This window comes from Phyllostomus hastatus, unplaced genomic scaffold (assembly GCF_019186645.2).
Source record: "Phyllostomus hastatus isolate PE091 unplaced genomic scaffold, TTU_PhHast_1.1 phas_contig_98, whole genome shotgun sequence".
NCBI lineage: Eukaryota > Metazoa > Chordata > Mammalia > Chiroptera > Phyllostomidae > Phyllostomus > Phyllostomus hastatus.
In genome coordinates this window covers 11,722,280-11,736,924 of record NW_025333999.1, presented here as the reverse complement: position 1 = coordinate 11,736,924, position 14,645 = coordinate 11,722,280, and the positions used below count along the sequence as shown (strand labels likewise).

The following is a 14,645-nucleotide window of genomic DNA, read 5'->3' as shown; positions in this document are numbered from 1 at the left end:
TCTAGAGCACATCTGTTCCTCTAATGTGATTTGGCAGTGTGGTTTATTCCATCTGTAAGATAAAGTGATACCGAAAGAGGCGGGAGTCTTTTTCAGTGTGCTTTTTCTCTCCAGATAATATAATAATATAAGGAATTGCTAGTTAGCAATATGGCATCCAGTCTGTATCTGGAGAGAGATGCCCAAATGCAATTTGGGTCTTATAAAATTTTGCAGTGATGGATGTCTATTTTTGGAGGCTGCTAATAGAGCAGAGAGCTGCCTTATCTGGTTTGTGTCTAGTGCTGTGCCCAGTAGATCATTATATGGATTACTTTACTTGCATGTGATTTGAGCATCCTCAACTCTGATTGTTGTAGCATTTTTTGTATCACTATACAAATTTAAACTTTGTGGGAAAAAAAAAGACTGAGAGCTCTTATTTGCATAGCTCTTCTCAAAAACATTCTTTCACATTAGTCATAACTTTGGTGTGAGCATGCAGACAGACCTTGACCCAGCTGTGTGGCCTTGACCAATATTCTTAAATTTTTGGAACCTCATTTTCCTCTTGGTAGCATGAAAATTGATTCAATTGTATAATATAACTGAGTTCTTTAGGTATATAGTTTAGGCTCCAGTCTAACTAAACCTTAATTTCCACTTCTTTAAAATGAGGATGATTTTAACAGCCAACTCATCAGGATTTTGGCTGATTAAATGAAATTCTCCAAGTAAATGATTTAGCACAGTGCCTAACACAAAGCTATTATTAATATTATTGCACACAGTTATGCTAAGTAAATGCAAACTTTCCTTTCCCTTATGCTCTTTAATGATAGGATTATAATTTCATTTCCCATCAGTCCTTCTAAGGTTTGGTCACCTGGGATGTACATTAGTCTGCCATTTAGTCTCTCTTCTAACTGCTACTTCGTTTGGCCTTTCCCCAGTTGGTTGGCACCTTCCTGGAGGACAGAAGAGCCAAGACACCCAGATGAGTGCCCGTCAGTGCACAGCATTTCATTGATAAAAGTCCAGCTGGGGAGAGACACTCTCCAAAGCAAGCTTTGGGATTTCCCCTGATTTAAATACAGCTTGGCCATCCCTGGAAGAATTGGTTGTAGCTACTATGGATGTCCTCCCAGTCAAACTACACTGTGGAAGTAGAGGCCTCCATTTTAGGCATGATGGACTTCGTATCTATGAGGAATATTTTGCTGCCAGCCTTGCCATCAGTCTGGCTTGTTCTCCAGCCATCCACCTCATCTCGGTGGCATTACTGCCCTTTTCCCCTTCCCACCCTACACTCACTGCTCAAGGTCCTCAAGCTCCTTCTCTTGTTTTATTTCAAAAGCTATTATCAACCTCATATTTAATCTTAGGTATAAAGGACTGATACCAGCTTTAACCCTATGTCTTCCATTGGTATTGGCATTTTAACAGTAGTCAAAGCTAGGGGTGATGCTCTCTGAGTAGTAAAGCATCCAGAATACAGTCTTAAACTGGGAAGCAACTGGGGCTTGCCTAATCTTTCTGGAAGGGTCCCATGAAGGGATCTAAAAAAGGATAGAAGTGTCCATGCGACACTGTCAGATTTGGGGGAAATATGCCCAGTGACTCTGATGACAGGAAACCTGGCTGACAGCCCTGGCCCCACTATTACAGGAGGCATGGCTTGGGATGGATCCCTTTACTTTGGCAGGCCTTTAAGCATTCTAATCTAGAGAGTGAGGATGCTAACTCCTGCCCATCTGTTTCTGACTCACAATGCTGCTGTGGGAAGCCAGGCATCCAATGCAGAAGCATGCAGGAATCTTCAGCTCTCCTTGTAAACACCCCCACTATCATCTCTGTTATGTGACGATGCCATAAGGATCATATGGAAAAGAAATCTGTGGGTCATGAGAATCAGTGATTGGAAAACCAAAGCTCATGTTTGGGCCCTAATACCTCTGCCTCTCTAGGACTTTCTGCTCTGGCTGGAAGTTATGTCCAATGGCTACAGTGTGGAAGGAGAGTAAGATGGGAGAATCTACTCCATAAAAAGGGTAACTGAAGCAAAAGTTAAGAGCTGTTAAAGATGAAGAAGCTGGTGGACGTGGGTGGAAAACATATATATTACTTTTCAATCCCAAGAGTCTATAAAGCATAGCATATAAAACACATTTCTAATGGTGTTATTTTTTTTAAATTGGGACATTCATTCATTATTAGATTTGACATAAAATTGGAAGATTTTAAAACTGTTGCAGCAGATTTGAACAGTGAACCAAAAGTATTTATATTAATATTAAAGAATACACTTAATGGGAATAAAAGCAAGTTATAGTTTTAGGTTTAAAAAAAAGCAGCAGTATAAATTAAAAGCCTTAGGTTTCAAAGTATTTTTTTGTTAAGTTGATACAAATTCAATATGAAGCAGCAACATAAAATTACTAAAAACAACTTTCAAGCAGCATTGGAATAGACTAATAGAAATACAGTATTTGCTGGTATTTAGAACAATAAGAACATCCACTCCATAGACCAAACATGCTACTGTGCAGAACACATGGCACAGTGACCAGCCACAGGAATATCGATTCATTTGATTCATTTGACCTCTTCATTTTCCAAAATTGTAGCAACTGTTGCTCTTACCATTCTTTTCCTCTTTGAGACGTCTCTCAGGATTTTGCTTTTTATTATTTAAGTTTTGCACAATTCTTTGAAACATCACCTGTATATGCTTTGTCTGCTTAGCTATTTTAAAAGTAATTTGTAATACACATTGTTATTCAGAGAGCAACTTACTCATTTTTAAAAAAGCTGATCTCTTATAAAATTTCCTAGAACTCAATAACAAAAATTAAAACGGAAACATTGCATATCATTGTGATAATCATCATGAAGATCACAGTAATAGTTGGAATGAACATGTATGAAGACCATTTTATTATACATTTTTAATTTATGTGATATATTATTTTTAAAATTTATTTTATAATTATGTGTATATATATATATATATGGTTTACAGTTTTTTCTCTTGATGTAAGATTTACCTTCAATGCAATGTACAACTCCTGTTACATTCTGATTTTTGACAAATGCGTACACCTACCCAGTCCAAATTTCTCAAGAGCAAAAACAGTACCGTCGCCCGAGGAAGTTCCCTTGTGCCTCCTCTCAGTCATCCCTCACCTCCACTTCCTGAAGCAAACACTGTTCTGATTTTTTCTATCATCCATTAGTTCACCTGTTCTAGAATTTCATATAAATAAAATCACACAGCATGAAGCATTTCTCTAGGACTTCTTTCACTGTCAGTATCCTGTTTCTGAGATTCGTCCATATTCTTGTGTGTACCAGCAGCTGGTCTTTTTACTATGCTCAGGTATTTTTCAAGCCCTTTGGAGACAGGGACTGTGCTATAACTCGCTGTGCTGCACCCTCCCCGCCACACCCCGCCACGCCCCCATGGCACTTGTACAAAATTGTGCACTTTAGAAGGGTTCTGCTGACACGTGGCAAATCCATGGATGAATGAACGTATGAGTTATTTAATCAATCCACGAGCCATTTAGACACAATCAAATCTCTCTTTTCTAATCCCGACGGTCTCTTAGATGTTCAACTCACCAGCGTCAGTGTTCTATATCCTGGTGTCAGAAGCCTGCCTGCTTTATTGCCGGAATGCAGGGATCCGCCCATTTGCAATTCTGCAGCCGCTTCCGCTGCGAGCGTGCAGCAGGGAGGCACTGTCGAGACAGCGCACTGCGTCCCTGGACGGCTCCCGCAAGGCTGAGGCAGCCGGCCTACCGGCTTTGTCTCTTGCAGACGGAAATGCTTTTCCTCCCTCGTTGCAGTCAACCTTACATTCCTCGGACTGATTTATTAGACGACTGGAAAGGTCAGCAAAGAAACCCAGATGCCGCATGGAATATCTTTGAGACTAGTTAGTCCCCAAATTGCAGAAGCAGCATGTATTTCCCTGCAGTCAGGGAAGCACGATTCAACACACAGGGTCTGGCTGTGACCTGCCTGAAGGACTGCACATTGGGCTCTTAAAAGTCCCCAACATACTCTCTTACCTGTGAGTCTTGTGACTGTGATTAAGGACAAGGACTGTGGAGCAGGTCTCTGGGGAATAAAACATTACCTTGGCTAGTTTGGTGAGGCAGGGGTTTAGGGGTTTGAATCTGTTACCATAATTTCTGCTGGGACAGCAGCAGGTTCCCGTCATTTCTAATACTGCACGTGTTCTGAATATAAACGTGCTTTTCAATTTTAATCTGTTCAGATGACATTCTTGTCCCTGCTGCAATCTAAATTTTACATAGCCGCATAGCACACTTTGCGATGCATTACTTCACAATGTGATGCTGTAAAATGAGGCATATTTTGTATTACAGTTGGGAGAGTCTTGTTCCAAACGTATTACTGAGGGGTGGGAGATTCATTTTTGATGATTCTTATGGTAAGAATAATATATAAAGAAATACACCGGTTATAAGAAACAGGGAGGATATATATGTGTGGCTTCCACACACTATACATTTTCTGTTGATTTTACTCATTTCTTTTTTAAAAAACTAAAGATTTGTAGACAGCATGATAAGCTCCAATAATGAGATGGTGAGTGCCAGCATTTTCTCATTTATTCTTTATGGCAACGTTAAGGTCATGTTTTCAAAGAAAACCTACTTATGAGACTGGAAAGTGAAGGTATTGTACTTAGAAATAAGGTGGAAGTCATGATGTAGTTATCTTAAAGAGTTTAGGTCAGCTAAGTTGCATTTTAGGTCACTAGTTGTAGAAAAGGTGTCTTGCAAGCTGATGCTTAGAGTAATGTTTAAAAAGTAACACCACCAGTTCTGTGTCATGTTCCACTGGTAGGCTCCCTTTAATTTTACTTTGGGACACTTAAGATACCTACAAATATACAATTCATTGCCATCACTAGTCATCCAAATGAAACATGCTCATCAACTATTTCCTCCTGGTATAGAAGTCAGTTCATATCAGTGTCCCACAAACACAGAAGTTCACCACACACATGCCAGACTGTAGACTGTGGTGCACAGTTATCGCACCCCACAGAGACATGTGAAAGTGGCAAATGCCCGTGGCTGCAGTGTGTGCAAACAGTGGAGCACGGCCCAGACCGGAAGCAGAAAGAGCTTAGGTTTCAAGTAGCTGTGCGAGCTGGCAAATTACTTGACTTCTCTGGGCCTCAGCTATTTGCTCTGAATAATAACCATCAAGGGGATTTTATAATTATTAAATAACAGATACCAAATACCCATCATAGCGTATGTGTCCTGTACATGTTTATATCCTTCATTTTTCTTTGCCTCCACAAACTGAGGCCAACTTTGCTGACATTAATATATTGAACTGGTGGTGAGGTGAATAGAGACCCATCTGTTGTCCTGGACTAGGACTGTTTCCACAGCTTGCTGGTGGCAGAATTTGCTCTCTTGCTCTTTGGACCTATGCTTTTCATGAGGCCTGCCTCGTGAGAATTTCACCCTGAAGCTGAACTTTCCAAACCAAAGTTGATATGGAACTCCTGCTGTGCCAAAGAATTTCAAAATAATGAGATCTACCAGATCCCATCCACCTAAAGCTTTCTGATTCCAGGCATTGGAGAAGTAAAACTTTGTCAGTGGTCTTAGGTTACATTTTATGAGCATTGTGGTAATGTTAACATATTTTATTTTAAACTAAACTACCTCGAACCATCCCTTGGGGGGTTAAAGAGATGTCAGGGATAACCAATCTGGAAGAAATTTTATTAATGAGTTTCATCAACATAATTCCACATTTGTTTTTCAAATAATTGTTATCTTCCAGAAGTATGTTTTGTTGGCAGCTTTCAACCAATGTCATATTGGTAAAGAACATTCTTACAGGGGAATAAATGCACACGCGTGCAGCAACATGCAAAGTCCTCCTTTAAAGAAGTAATGACACCACTGCAAACAGCACTGATGCAACACATTTATGGTGAGGTGGAAGAAAACGTTAAGAATTTTAAAAAGTTGGTCATTTTAACTTTGCTTTGACACAGAGTAAATGCCATGTGGGCAATCAGAGCAAAATTCTGCAAAGAGGATTTTAAAAAGAAAATGACTGGACAGAATTTTTTAAAGATTGTTTATTTATATGTTTTTAGAAAGAGAGAGAAAGGGAGGGAGAAAGAGAGGGAAGAAAACATCCAGTTGTTTCTCACATGCCTAACCTGGAATTGAACTGGTGACCTTTTGATTCACAGGCTGACGCTCAATCCACTGAGCCACATCAGCCAGGTCAGGACAGAATATCTTTTAAAAGAGGCAGGCACCTAGCAGAGGAAGACTGAAGGTAGTTACCAAAACTCAGATGTGGGAGGGGTTCAGGAGCCCTTCCATAGCAAGGCTGTAGTGCAGAATGAGGTGGCTGTGCCAGGAATTATTAAAAAAAAAAAAAAAGGAGATCTATGTTCCTAACTATAGTTCACCTGCCCCTCTCTCCACTCCGTTTACTGGGTTCTAGAATGCCAAGGGCTCTGAGCCCTCATTCCCACCCTTCCCCACCCCTGTGTGCCTCCTTTTCAGCTGCCCAAGGGCTGGCAGCAGGTGGCCCAAAGGTTTCTTTCTCTGCAGTATTTCACCCCTACCCGTGCAGCATCTATCAGCCCCTCCCTCTTTCTGGGCAGCCTTCTCTGCAGTCAAAGGCTTCAGCCAGGAGTCTTGGCAAAAAAAAAAAAAAAATGCTGATGGATTTAAGATTTCTGAGGGTGACCTGAAATTCCACAGGAAGGGAGCTGGCACTAAGGAAATGAATTCATGAATACCTAAGGGTGTGGTGCAGGCAGACTCACACAATGAGTGTGAAACAATGTGGTTTATATAGAGCAGGTTGAAAAAATTCATTCTGCCACTGTTTATCCACAGAGAAGTAATTGGGAGGAACAAAAATATGGCTTACCTACGGTTTCTTCCATCTCCCTTGTCCTCCCCAGTGAAGCCTTTCCCATGGTTGAATCAGTGATGAATGGAGAGACCAAGGACTTGTGGGTTATAAAATGTCATCAGAATAAGTGCCCTATCTTGTCTGTCAGGGCCAAGTGAAATTCAGGACAGCCTAATGGCTTAGGCTTGGCACTCGAGAATGATTGAGTGTGGACAGACCTCTTGATGGATTTGAACTATCAAAATTATTGTTTCTAAGGTTGCATTATTTGAGACAGAAGAGATGATTTAGAGGCCCCACTCCACCCCACCCCCAAAGTTGTCTGCTGCAGTCTTTCCCTCTACCATGAAGAGGGTGGGGCATGGAATCAGAGTAGCAGAGAACCTCAGAGGTTAAGCTCAAGCCGCCGTCCCGCCGGGAGGGCAGTGCAGTACCTCGGAGGGAACTGGGGCGCCGGCTGCAGGCACTTCACCCGCTCAGCATCACCCGGAAAACAATTGATTCCAGCTTCTCTGTTTTAGAACTGTTACCATGTTTCTCCTTAGTTTGCCTCTTAAAAAATTAAGTTGCACGTCAAATGCCACTCTTACACAAATAAAACAAAATGTAAACGCTTGTCTAGAAAAATGTTAGGTATGCTAGGCAAATGACTTTGACCAGCCCTGAAAATCAGGGCTCCGGAACATAACGTGCAATGCGCTCTGCAATCCGCAGGACCGTATCATGGTGGGTGACTCCGGGCGCATTGTTCAGGTATCTGGGTGTTTCTTAAATGAAGCCCATGGATTCCTGACTGTATCTGTTCCCTGCTTATTAGAGTGGATCCGGAGAAAGAATCACGCGGCTGTTTTCTGTCCGACCCAGAACAAGACGTCTCGGATCTGAGTCCTCCCCGGGGCTCCCGGCTGGCAGGAGCCGCTTCTCTCAGTCAGCCACCTGCATGGCTGGTTGAAATCATCAGGTTGGGTGCTGCACAGGTGTAAAAAGAAGGAAAGGGGCTTTTAATGTGATAGGATTGGGGATGTCAAACAGGAATTTAGCTTGATGAAGATGCAGGAAGCATTTACAGAATGAAGTACCCGCGGCGGAGCTGACAGCTGCCTTTGCAGTGGGTCTTCATCCTGGTTGGTTTCAAACTCCGACTCGGCTGGCTCTAACCATGCTACGCCCATTGGAGGCTTCCTTCATTCTCCAGGAAGAAATGAAAAAAAAATCCAGGGACACTAAAAGGCTCATATTAACTGCTCTAAAGGTTTATAAATGCTCAAATCAACACCTTCAGTGCCGCAAGTTCGTGGGTGTGTAAGCAGAGCGTTAAAGAAAAGAGAGAGAGAGAGAAAGGGAGATGTATTAAAGAAAGTGCCAGAAACAACTACAAAGAACTACAAAACTTTTCCCTGTACATATCACAGATATGCAGCCCTAGCCGGTCATCTGTATCTCCAGGGCACTATAGGCACCGCGTTGTCACCATAAACACCAAGGTGGGTGACGGCAGAGGCCCCGGGCGGGGAAAGGGGTGAACTAGAGGGAGAGATCTCTGAGGCGCAGAGATCTGGAAAACTAAGATGTCAGTAGGAAGTGAGAATTTGTTATTGGGGACGCATTGGAATCTAGGTGATAGGAGGTCAAAGGAGTAGGATGGATGAGGGAAGGGAAAAAAAATGAGTAAGGGGGTACGCTATCTCAGAGAAAACGCCGGCCTTCAGAGAAAAGTGAAAGGGAGGAGAGCCGCCTCACCCCACCCGCCTGACGCTTGCCCCCGCCTTCCTTTTGCGCAGAATCCTCCCCGGCTGCTGCAGCAGCGCTGCCCCCACCACCCTGCGCGCCGTGATCGATCGCGGGCTGCGTCAGAATTCTCCCACAGTATAAATAGGGGTGTCAGGACCGCGCCGAGCCGCACACAGCCATCCATCCATCCTCCCCTCTCCCTCTCTCCCCCGTACTTCTTTCTCTGCAGGTCCCCGTCTCCGCTGCGAGCCAGAGGGGCACCGGCCGCCACCATGAGTTCCTTCAGCTACGAGCCGTACTACTCCACCTCCTACAAGCGGCGCTACGTGGAGACGCCCCGGGTGCACATCTCCAGCGTGCGCAGCGGCTACAGCACCGCGCGCTCCGCGTACTCCAGCTACTCCGCGCCGGTCTCCTCCTCGCTGTCCGTGCGCCGCAGCTACTCGTCCAGCTCCGGCTCCTTGATGCCCAGTCTCGAGAACCTCGACTTGAGCCAGGTAGCCGCTATCAGCAACGACCTCAAGTCAATCCGCACCCAGGAGAAGGCGCAGCTGCAGGACCTCAACGATCGCTTTGCCAGCTTTATCGAGCGCGTGCACGAGCTGGAGCAGCAGAACAAGGTCCTGGAAGCCGAGCTGCTGGTGCTGCGCCAGAAGCACTCGGAGCCGTCGCGCTTCCGGGCTCTGTACGAGCAGGAGATCCGCGACCTGCGCCTAGCAGCAGAAGACGCCACCAACGAGAAGCAGGCGCTGCAGGGCGAGCGAGAGGGGCTGGAGGAGACTCTGCGCAACCTGCAGGCACGCTATGAGGAAGAGGTGCTGAGCCGAGAAGACGCTGAGGGTCGGCTGATGGAAGCGCGCAAAGGTGCGGATGAAGCGGCTCTGGCCCGAGCTGAGCTCGAAAAACGCATTGACAGCCTGATGGACGAAATCGCCTTTCTGAAGAAGGTGCACGAGGAGGAGATCGCTGAGCTGCAGGCGCAGATCCAGTACGCGCAGATCTCTGTGGAGATGGACGTGTCCTCCAAGCCCGACCTCTCCGCTGCTCTCAAGGACATCCGCGCCCAGTACGAGAAGCTGGCTGCCAAGAACATGCAGAACGCCGAAGAATGGTTCAAGAGCCGCTTCACCGTGCTGACCGAGAGCGCTGCCAAGAACACCGACGCGGTGCGCGCCGCCAAGGACGAGGTGTCCGAGAGCCGTCGCCTGCTCAAGGCCAAGACCCTGGAGATCGAAGCTTGCCGGGGCATGAACGAAGCGCTGGAGAAGCAGCTGCAAGAGCTGGAGGATAAGCAGAATGCTGACATTAGTGCTATGCAGGTATGGCGCCGGGCAAAACAGTGTGTGTGGGGGGGGGTGGGGGGTGGGGGGTGGGGCTGGGGGAGGCTGCAGAAATGGGCGGTTGGTTGAGGGCACACCCAGAAAGTGGGGGCCAGAGATGAGGCCCCTGCATGCAGCTATTGTGGGGGCGGGGGGGGGCGTAGGATTTGGTTCCGTGAACGGCTTTGGAGGGGTGGGGCACTTGGAGAGAGGGGGTGGGGAAGTTGTGCTTGGTGCAGTGGAATCTATGTTCCGCATTAAAGCTGCCCTGTACTGCAGGATGTTTGTTGGGTGGGGTGGTTGAAGGGGAGGGGGTGGCAGCTGGGCGTTGCCTCTGGCCTGCCTCTCTGTTGTCCTGCATTATCCACCAGTTGCTCTTCAGCATGGATTAGACCATCTGATTAACGAATACAGCGAAGAACCCTCATTAGTTCTGAAGAATACCTGTGATCAGCATGCTTTCTAATTAATTTTACCGACCAGTCCTTTCCCTTAGCAGGTAGACAGGAATACTCAAAACTGTAGTAGGTAATGATTTCACAGTAATACATTTTTTAAAGGACCTCCATCTTCCGGGGTTGAGAAAAAAATCATAGCTACATAGAAAATATTTTAGGTGAAATAATTTTTTTTATCAACCTACTTCTTTCTCCCATAAAGAAATGTATTTCTTGCATGTGACCTGGATAAAGTTAACTAATGAATGCAAAACAAAACTTAAAAAAATCAGTTTAGTTCCTTCGAGGCATTTAATGATGATCATTAGACTTCATTAAAAAAACAAAAAACAATTTTTTATCAAAAATTTTTTCCTTCATTAAAAAATTTTTTCTCATCAACTCATGTTTCATGAAGTTGGATTTTTTTTCAAGGGCAGAAAGGTTTAACCTTCTCTTTTTCTTTAAGAAGAGAAAAGGCAGCTGATTTAGGGGAGATTTTTCCTAAGGTGTGCACTTTGATTTTAACTAAACTCTGGCCTTTGCAGCTGTACTACAGTAAAATGGTAGCAGTAGGGACATATGCTTGGATTTTTTTTTGTCTTCTAATAGGACACAATCAACAAATTAGAAAATGAATTGAGAACTACAAAGAGTGAAATGGCACGGTATCTAAAAGAATACCAAGACCTCCTGAACGTGAAGATGGCCCTGGACATTGAGATTGCAGCTTACAGGTGAGCACATGGAGGACGGACTGGGCCACCCCACTCACTTGGCCTCAGGGAGGAAGTCAGGTTTCACTGATGCTGAATCAGATAAGAATTTATCCTGGGAAGGATGAGTACTTAGCTTCCCATTACATTTTAAATCTAACAGGGTTATTTTTAAAGTTTTAAAACATTTGTGTTGTCGTCTTTGTTCTGGTCTCTGTTACAACATCTCTCTGCTCCTGCTTGCATGTACCTTTACGGGTGGCATTAGGGGAAGGGGATGGGTGGTAGCCTCAGAGCAAGTCGTTCAGCACACTTCCTGTGTTCACTTGTGGTAACCTCACCCTGCCCCTGTCTCCCTAGGAAACTCTTGGAAGGTGAGGAGACCCGGCTCAGTTTCACCAGCGTGGGAAGCCTAACCAGCGGCTACTCCCAGAGTTCCCAAGTCTTTGGCCGATCAGCCTACGGTGGTCTACAGACCAGCTCTTACTTGATGTCAGCACGCTCCTTCCCTTCTTACTACACCAGCCACGTCCAGGAGGAGCAGATTGAGGTGGAGGAGACCACTGAGGCTGTGAAGGCTGAGGAAGCTAAGGATGAACCCCACTCTGAAGGGGAAGCTGAAGAGGAGGAGAAGGAGAAGGAAGAGGCTGAGGAAGAGGAAGGAGCGGAAGAGGAAGAAGGTATGATAAAACACCAAACACCTACAACTTCAAGTGAAGACTGAGTGTGGGTACTTGTTAGGAGATGGGTAAGGTTAGGAGATGAAGCCTTGCTTATGCCAAAGAAGTTCCATTCATATATGAGCTTAGAATGTTAAAGGATACATGTATCCTTCAGTAACCACCTGACTTCTCACCCTGGCTGTCCTCCCTGAGAGAGGCATGCCTCTGTTTAGCTTGGTAGTTTTTTGAAAATAGCATTTAAGAATATCCTCCTCTTGTTCTTGTATTCCTACTAAACATTTAAAATATATTCATTGACCACAGCAGTTCGGTGTCTTAACAAACAAAGACAAATACCAACCTATAATAAAAGAAATACTGAGCTCCTGGAGGGGAGTAGAGAGCTTCCAGCACCTAGAAGTGCTCTCATTCTATTTAAGTATGTGGGCAGGGGCTAAGCGTTCCTTGGTGGGCATGGCAGCTGTGTGCATTTTGGCAGAGTAGAGCCGAGAGGTTTTTAGGAAGCATTCTGACATTTGCGATTTCCCCCAAAACCTAACCAAAAATATTTGGACTGAACTTACCCTGGATTTGGAGTTTGTATATCTTTTCTTTTTTTAATGTTGAAGCTGCCAAAGAAGAATCCGAGGACGCAAAGGAGGAAGAAGGAGGTGAAGGTGAAGAAGAAGACACGAAAGAAGCTGATGAGGACAAGAAAAAAGATGAAGGTGTGGGGGAGGAGCAAGCAACCAAGAAGAAAGATTGAGCCCCCTTTCCCTTAATTATTTCAGGACAACCCTCCCGTAACCAGGTCAACCCCATCACCAACCAAGCAGCTGAGTTCCAGACACTATACGAATTAAGAAGTCAATATATGTAATTCTGAGATGACTCGGGTTGGAGATTCAGTATTGTGCTATGACTTTTCTCCTTATGCAGAGTACCTGTTTGCTTGCAGAGTGGCTTCCTGGCTTGCTGCCAGCTGTGCATGGTCCACGCTTATGAGTTCAGGATCTATGGCAATGTGAATAATTCAGATGTTTACAATCAAAACACATGAATAAATGAACTCACTAATGTTAATGTTAAACTTCATGGAAAAAATAGTCCTTTGAACGTTTGATGGTTAGAAATGGAAGACCTTGAATTATGTGCAATAAATAGTAAATAAAGTTACACTGAATGACATTTTTTTGCTGTTGTTGTTGACTTAATTAACCATTTTAAAGAAGGCATCAATATAAGCCATATATAAGTGGACTATTGACCTCCAATTTTTAAGTCAAAATATTAACAATTATGCATTTTTTGCCCCTTAATCAGTAATTCTGAGGAATACAATTAGGTCATAACCATTCATGAAATTTTGGCCCTCAAAAATTTTACTGATAATAAACCTGAGTAAATGGGTGTCTTGGGTTCTTTTTCTTTTACAAATAACCAACTACTTTGCCCTGCTATGATGTACTGTATAATGTTGGACATGAACTTCTTGGAGGCAATTCTGAAATTATGTGTGAAAAGTACATTCTTAATGGCAAAGAGGTAACTTAAACACCACTACACAATAAAAATGTGATTAGGATAGAACATGAGTCCTGCCCATCTACCACTATGACCACATTAAAATATATAGTCTAAATATCATGGGCAGAAGTCGAAACCCAAGCAAATGATATAATCAGAAGGAATAATTTTTTAAATCAATGTATAATTTTGGACGGGGAGAATAAAGATATCAAAAGTTATTTTCATTACAAACATGTTGCCTGCAATCCTGAGCTCATGATTCATATGTTGTTAGCTTAATTCTGTTGCTTCAAGAGAGTAATATTTAATGCCACTAGTTTTAAACTTTTTATGAACTACAGATACAGATAATGAAATTGTTCTGAGTCACTAAGTCAGGGGGGATTCCATATGCCATTGCTCTGCATGTCTATTGGGAAATATTTGGACTTTGGTGACAGGTCTAACTGGTTGGACATTGCATCAAATATGCACCCTGTTCATCCTCTCTGTGCACTGTAAAGTTATGGAAGCTCTTGCACTTGAGGTGGAATGTCAATGAAATTATTGATTAACTGCTGTTCTGCCTCTGTTCTTACGTAATTGCTTTGTCAGCTAATTTTGCTTAATACTTGTTCTTTAGATTTTTAAGTCATGAATTTAACCTGAAAGCAAAGTGGGGTCCATTTAAAGTTACCTGATTCCTTCCTATTACCTATTTCTAGTTAATTATATGTCATCACTTAAATAGGTAAAAATATTGCTTTATCTACCATGATGCTATGGATTTGAACCTATGAAAATTCTCAGTACATCGGCTTCTGTAAGGACTAGGAGTCACCTCAGAAACCATGCTTCACATTTATGTTCATTAAACATGGGATACTGCACATGGTAGATTTCAGAGAGATGCAAATTACATGTAAGAGAGCAACTTTAGCCACATGGAAACAGCTGGTTGGTTTGACAGTTATTTGACATAAGAACACTGTACCATACTCCATCCTGTGTGCCACAATAAAATACTGAAAAACCTAAACTAAATGGGTTTGAAGTCTATAAATTTTTTTCTAAATTTGGTACCTTGGTCAGCATCCCTCTTGCTTCTGCTCCTGAGCTCCAGTTTCAGCGTTCAGTTGATGAGCCAGGCCTCAGTCACCCAGTTCTGTAAGCCAGATGCTGTGCATGACAGCATACCCTCCACATGCTCTCCTCCAGCTTCTCCAGCCTAATCTCTCTGAGTCCTATTAACTTTGTTACCGTAGAATGAGTGGCCAGAGAGGAAATAAAGGCAAGTTCCTCACCATTGCCATCTAACAAAGAACTTAATCCAAGAGGCTACCAGCAAAG

At 43.7% G+C, this 14,645-nt stretch overlaps 1 protein-coding gene across 1 annotated transcript; it reads left to right on the top strand.

Moving 5' to 3' along the window:
- Positions 1–8,773: 8,773 nt before the first annotated feature.
- Positions 8,774–14,334, top strand: NEFL (neurofilament light chain). The gene is made up of 4 exons (XM_045853567.1): positions 8,774–9,971; positions 11,021–11,145; positions 11,485–11,804; positions 12,416–14,334. Exons 1-4 carry the CDS (start codon positions 8,925–8,927, stop codon positions 12,550–12,552), a joined length of 1,629 nt encoding a protein of 542 aa, XP_045709523.1. The 5' UTR covers positions 8,774–8,924; the 3' UTR covers positions 12,553–14,334.
- The last annotated feature ends 311 nt before the right edge of the window (positions 14,335–14,645 follow it).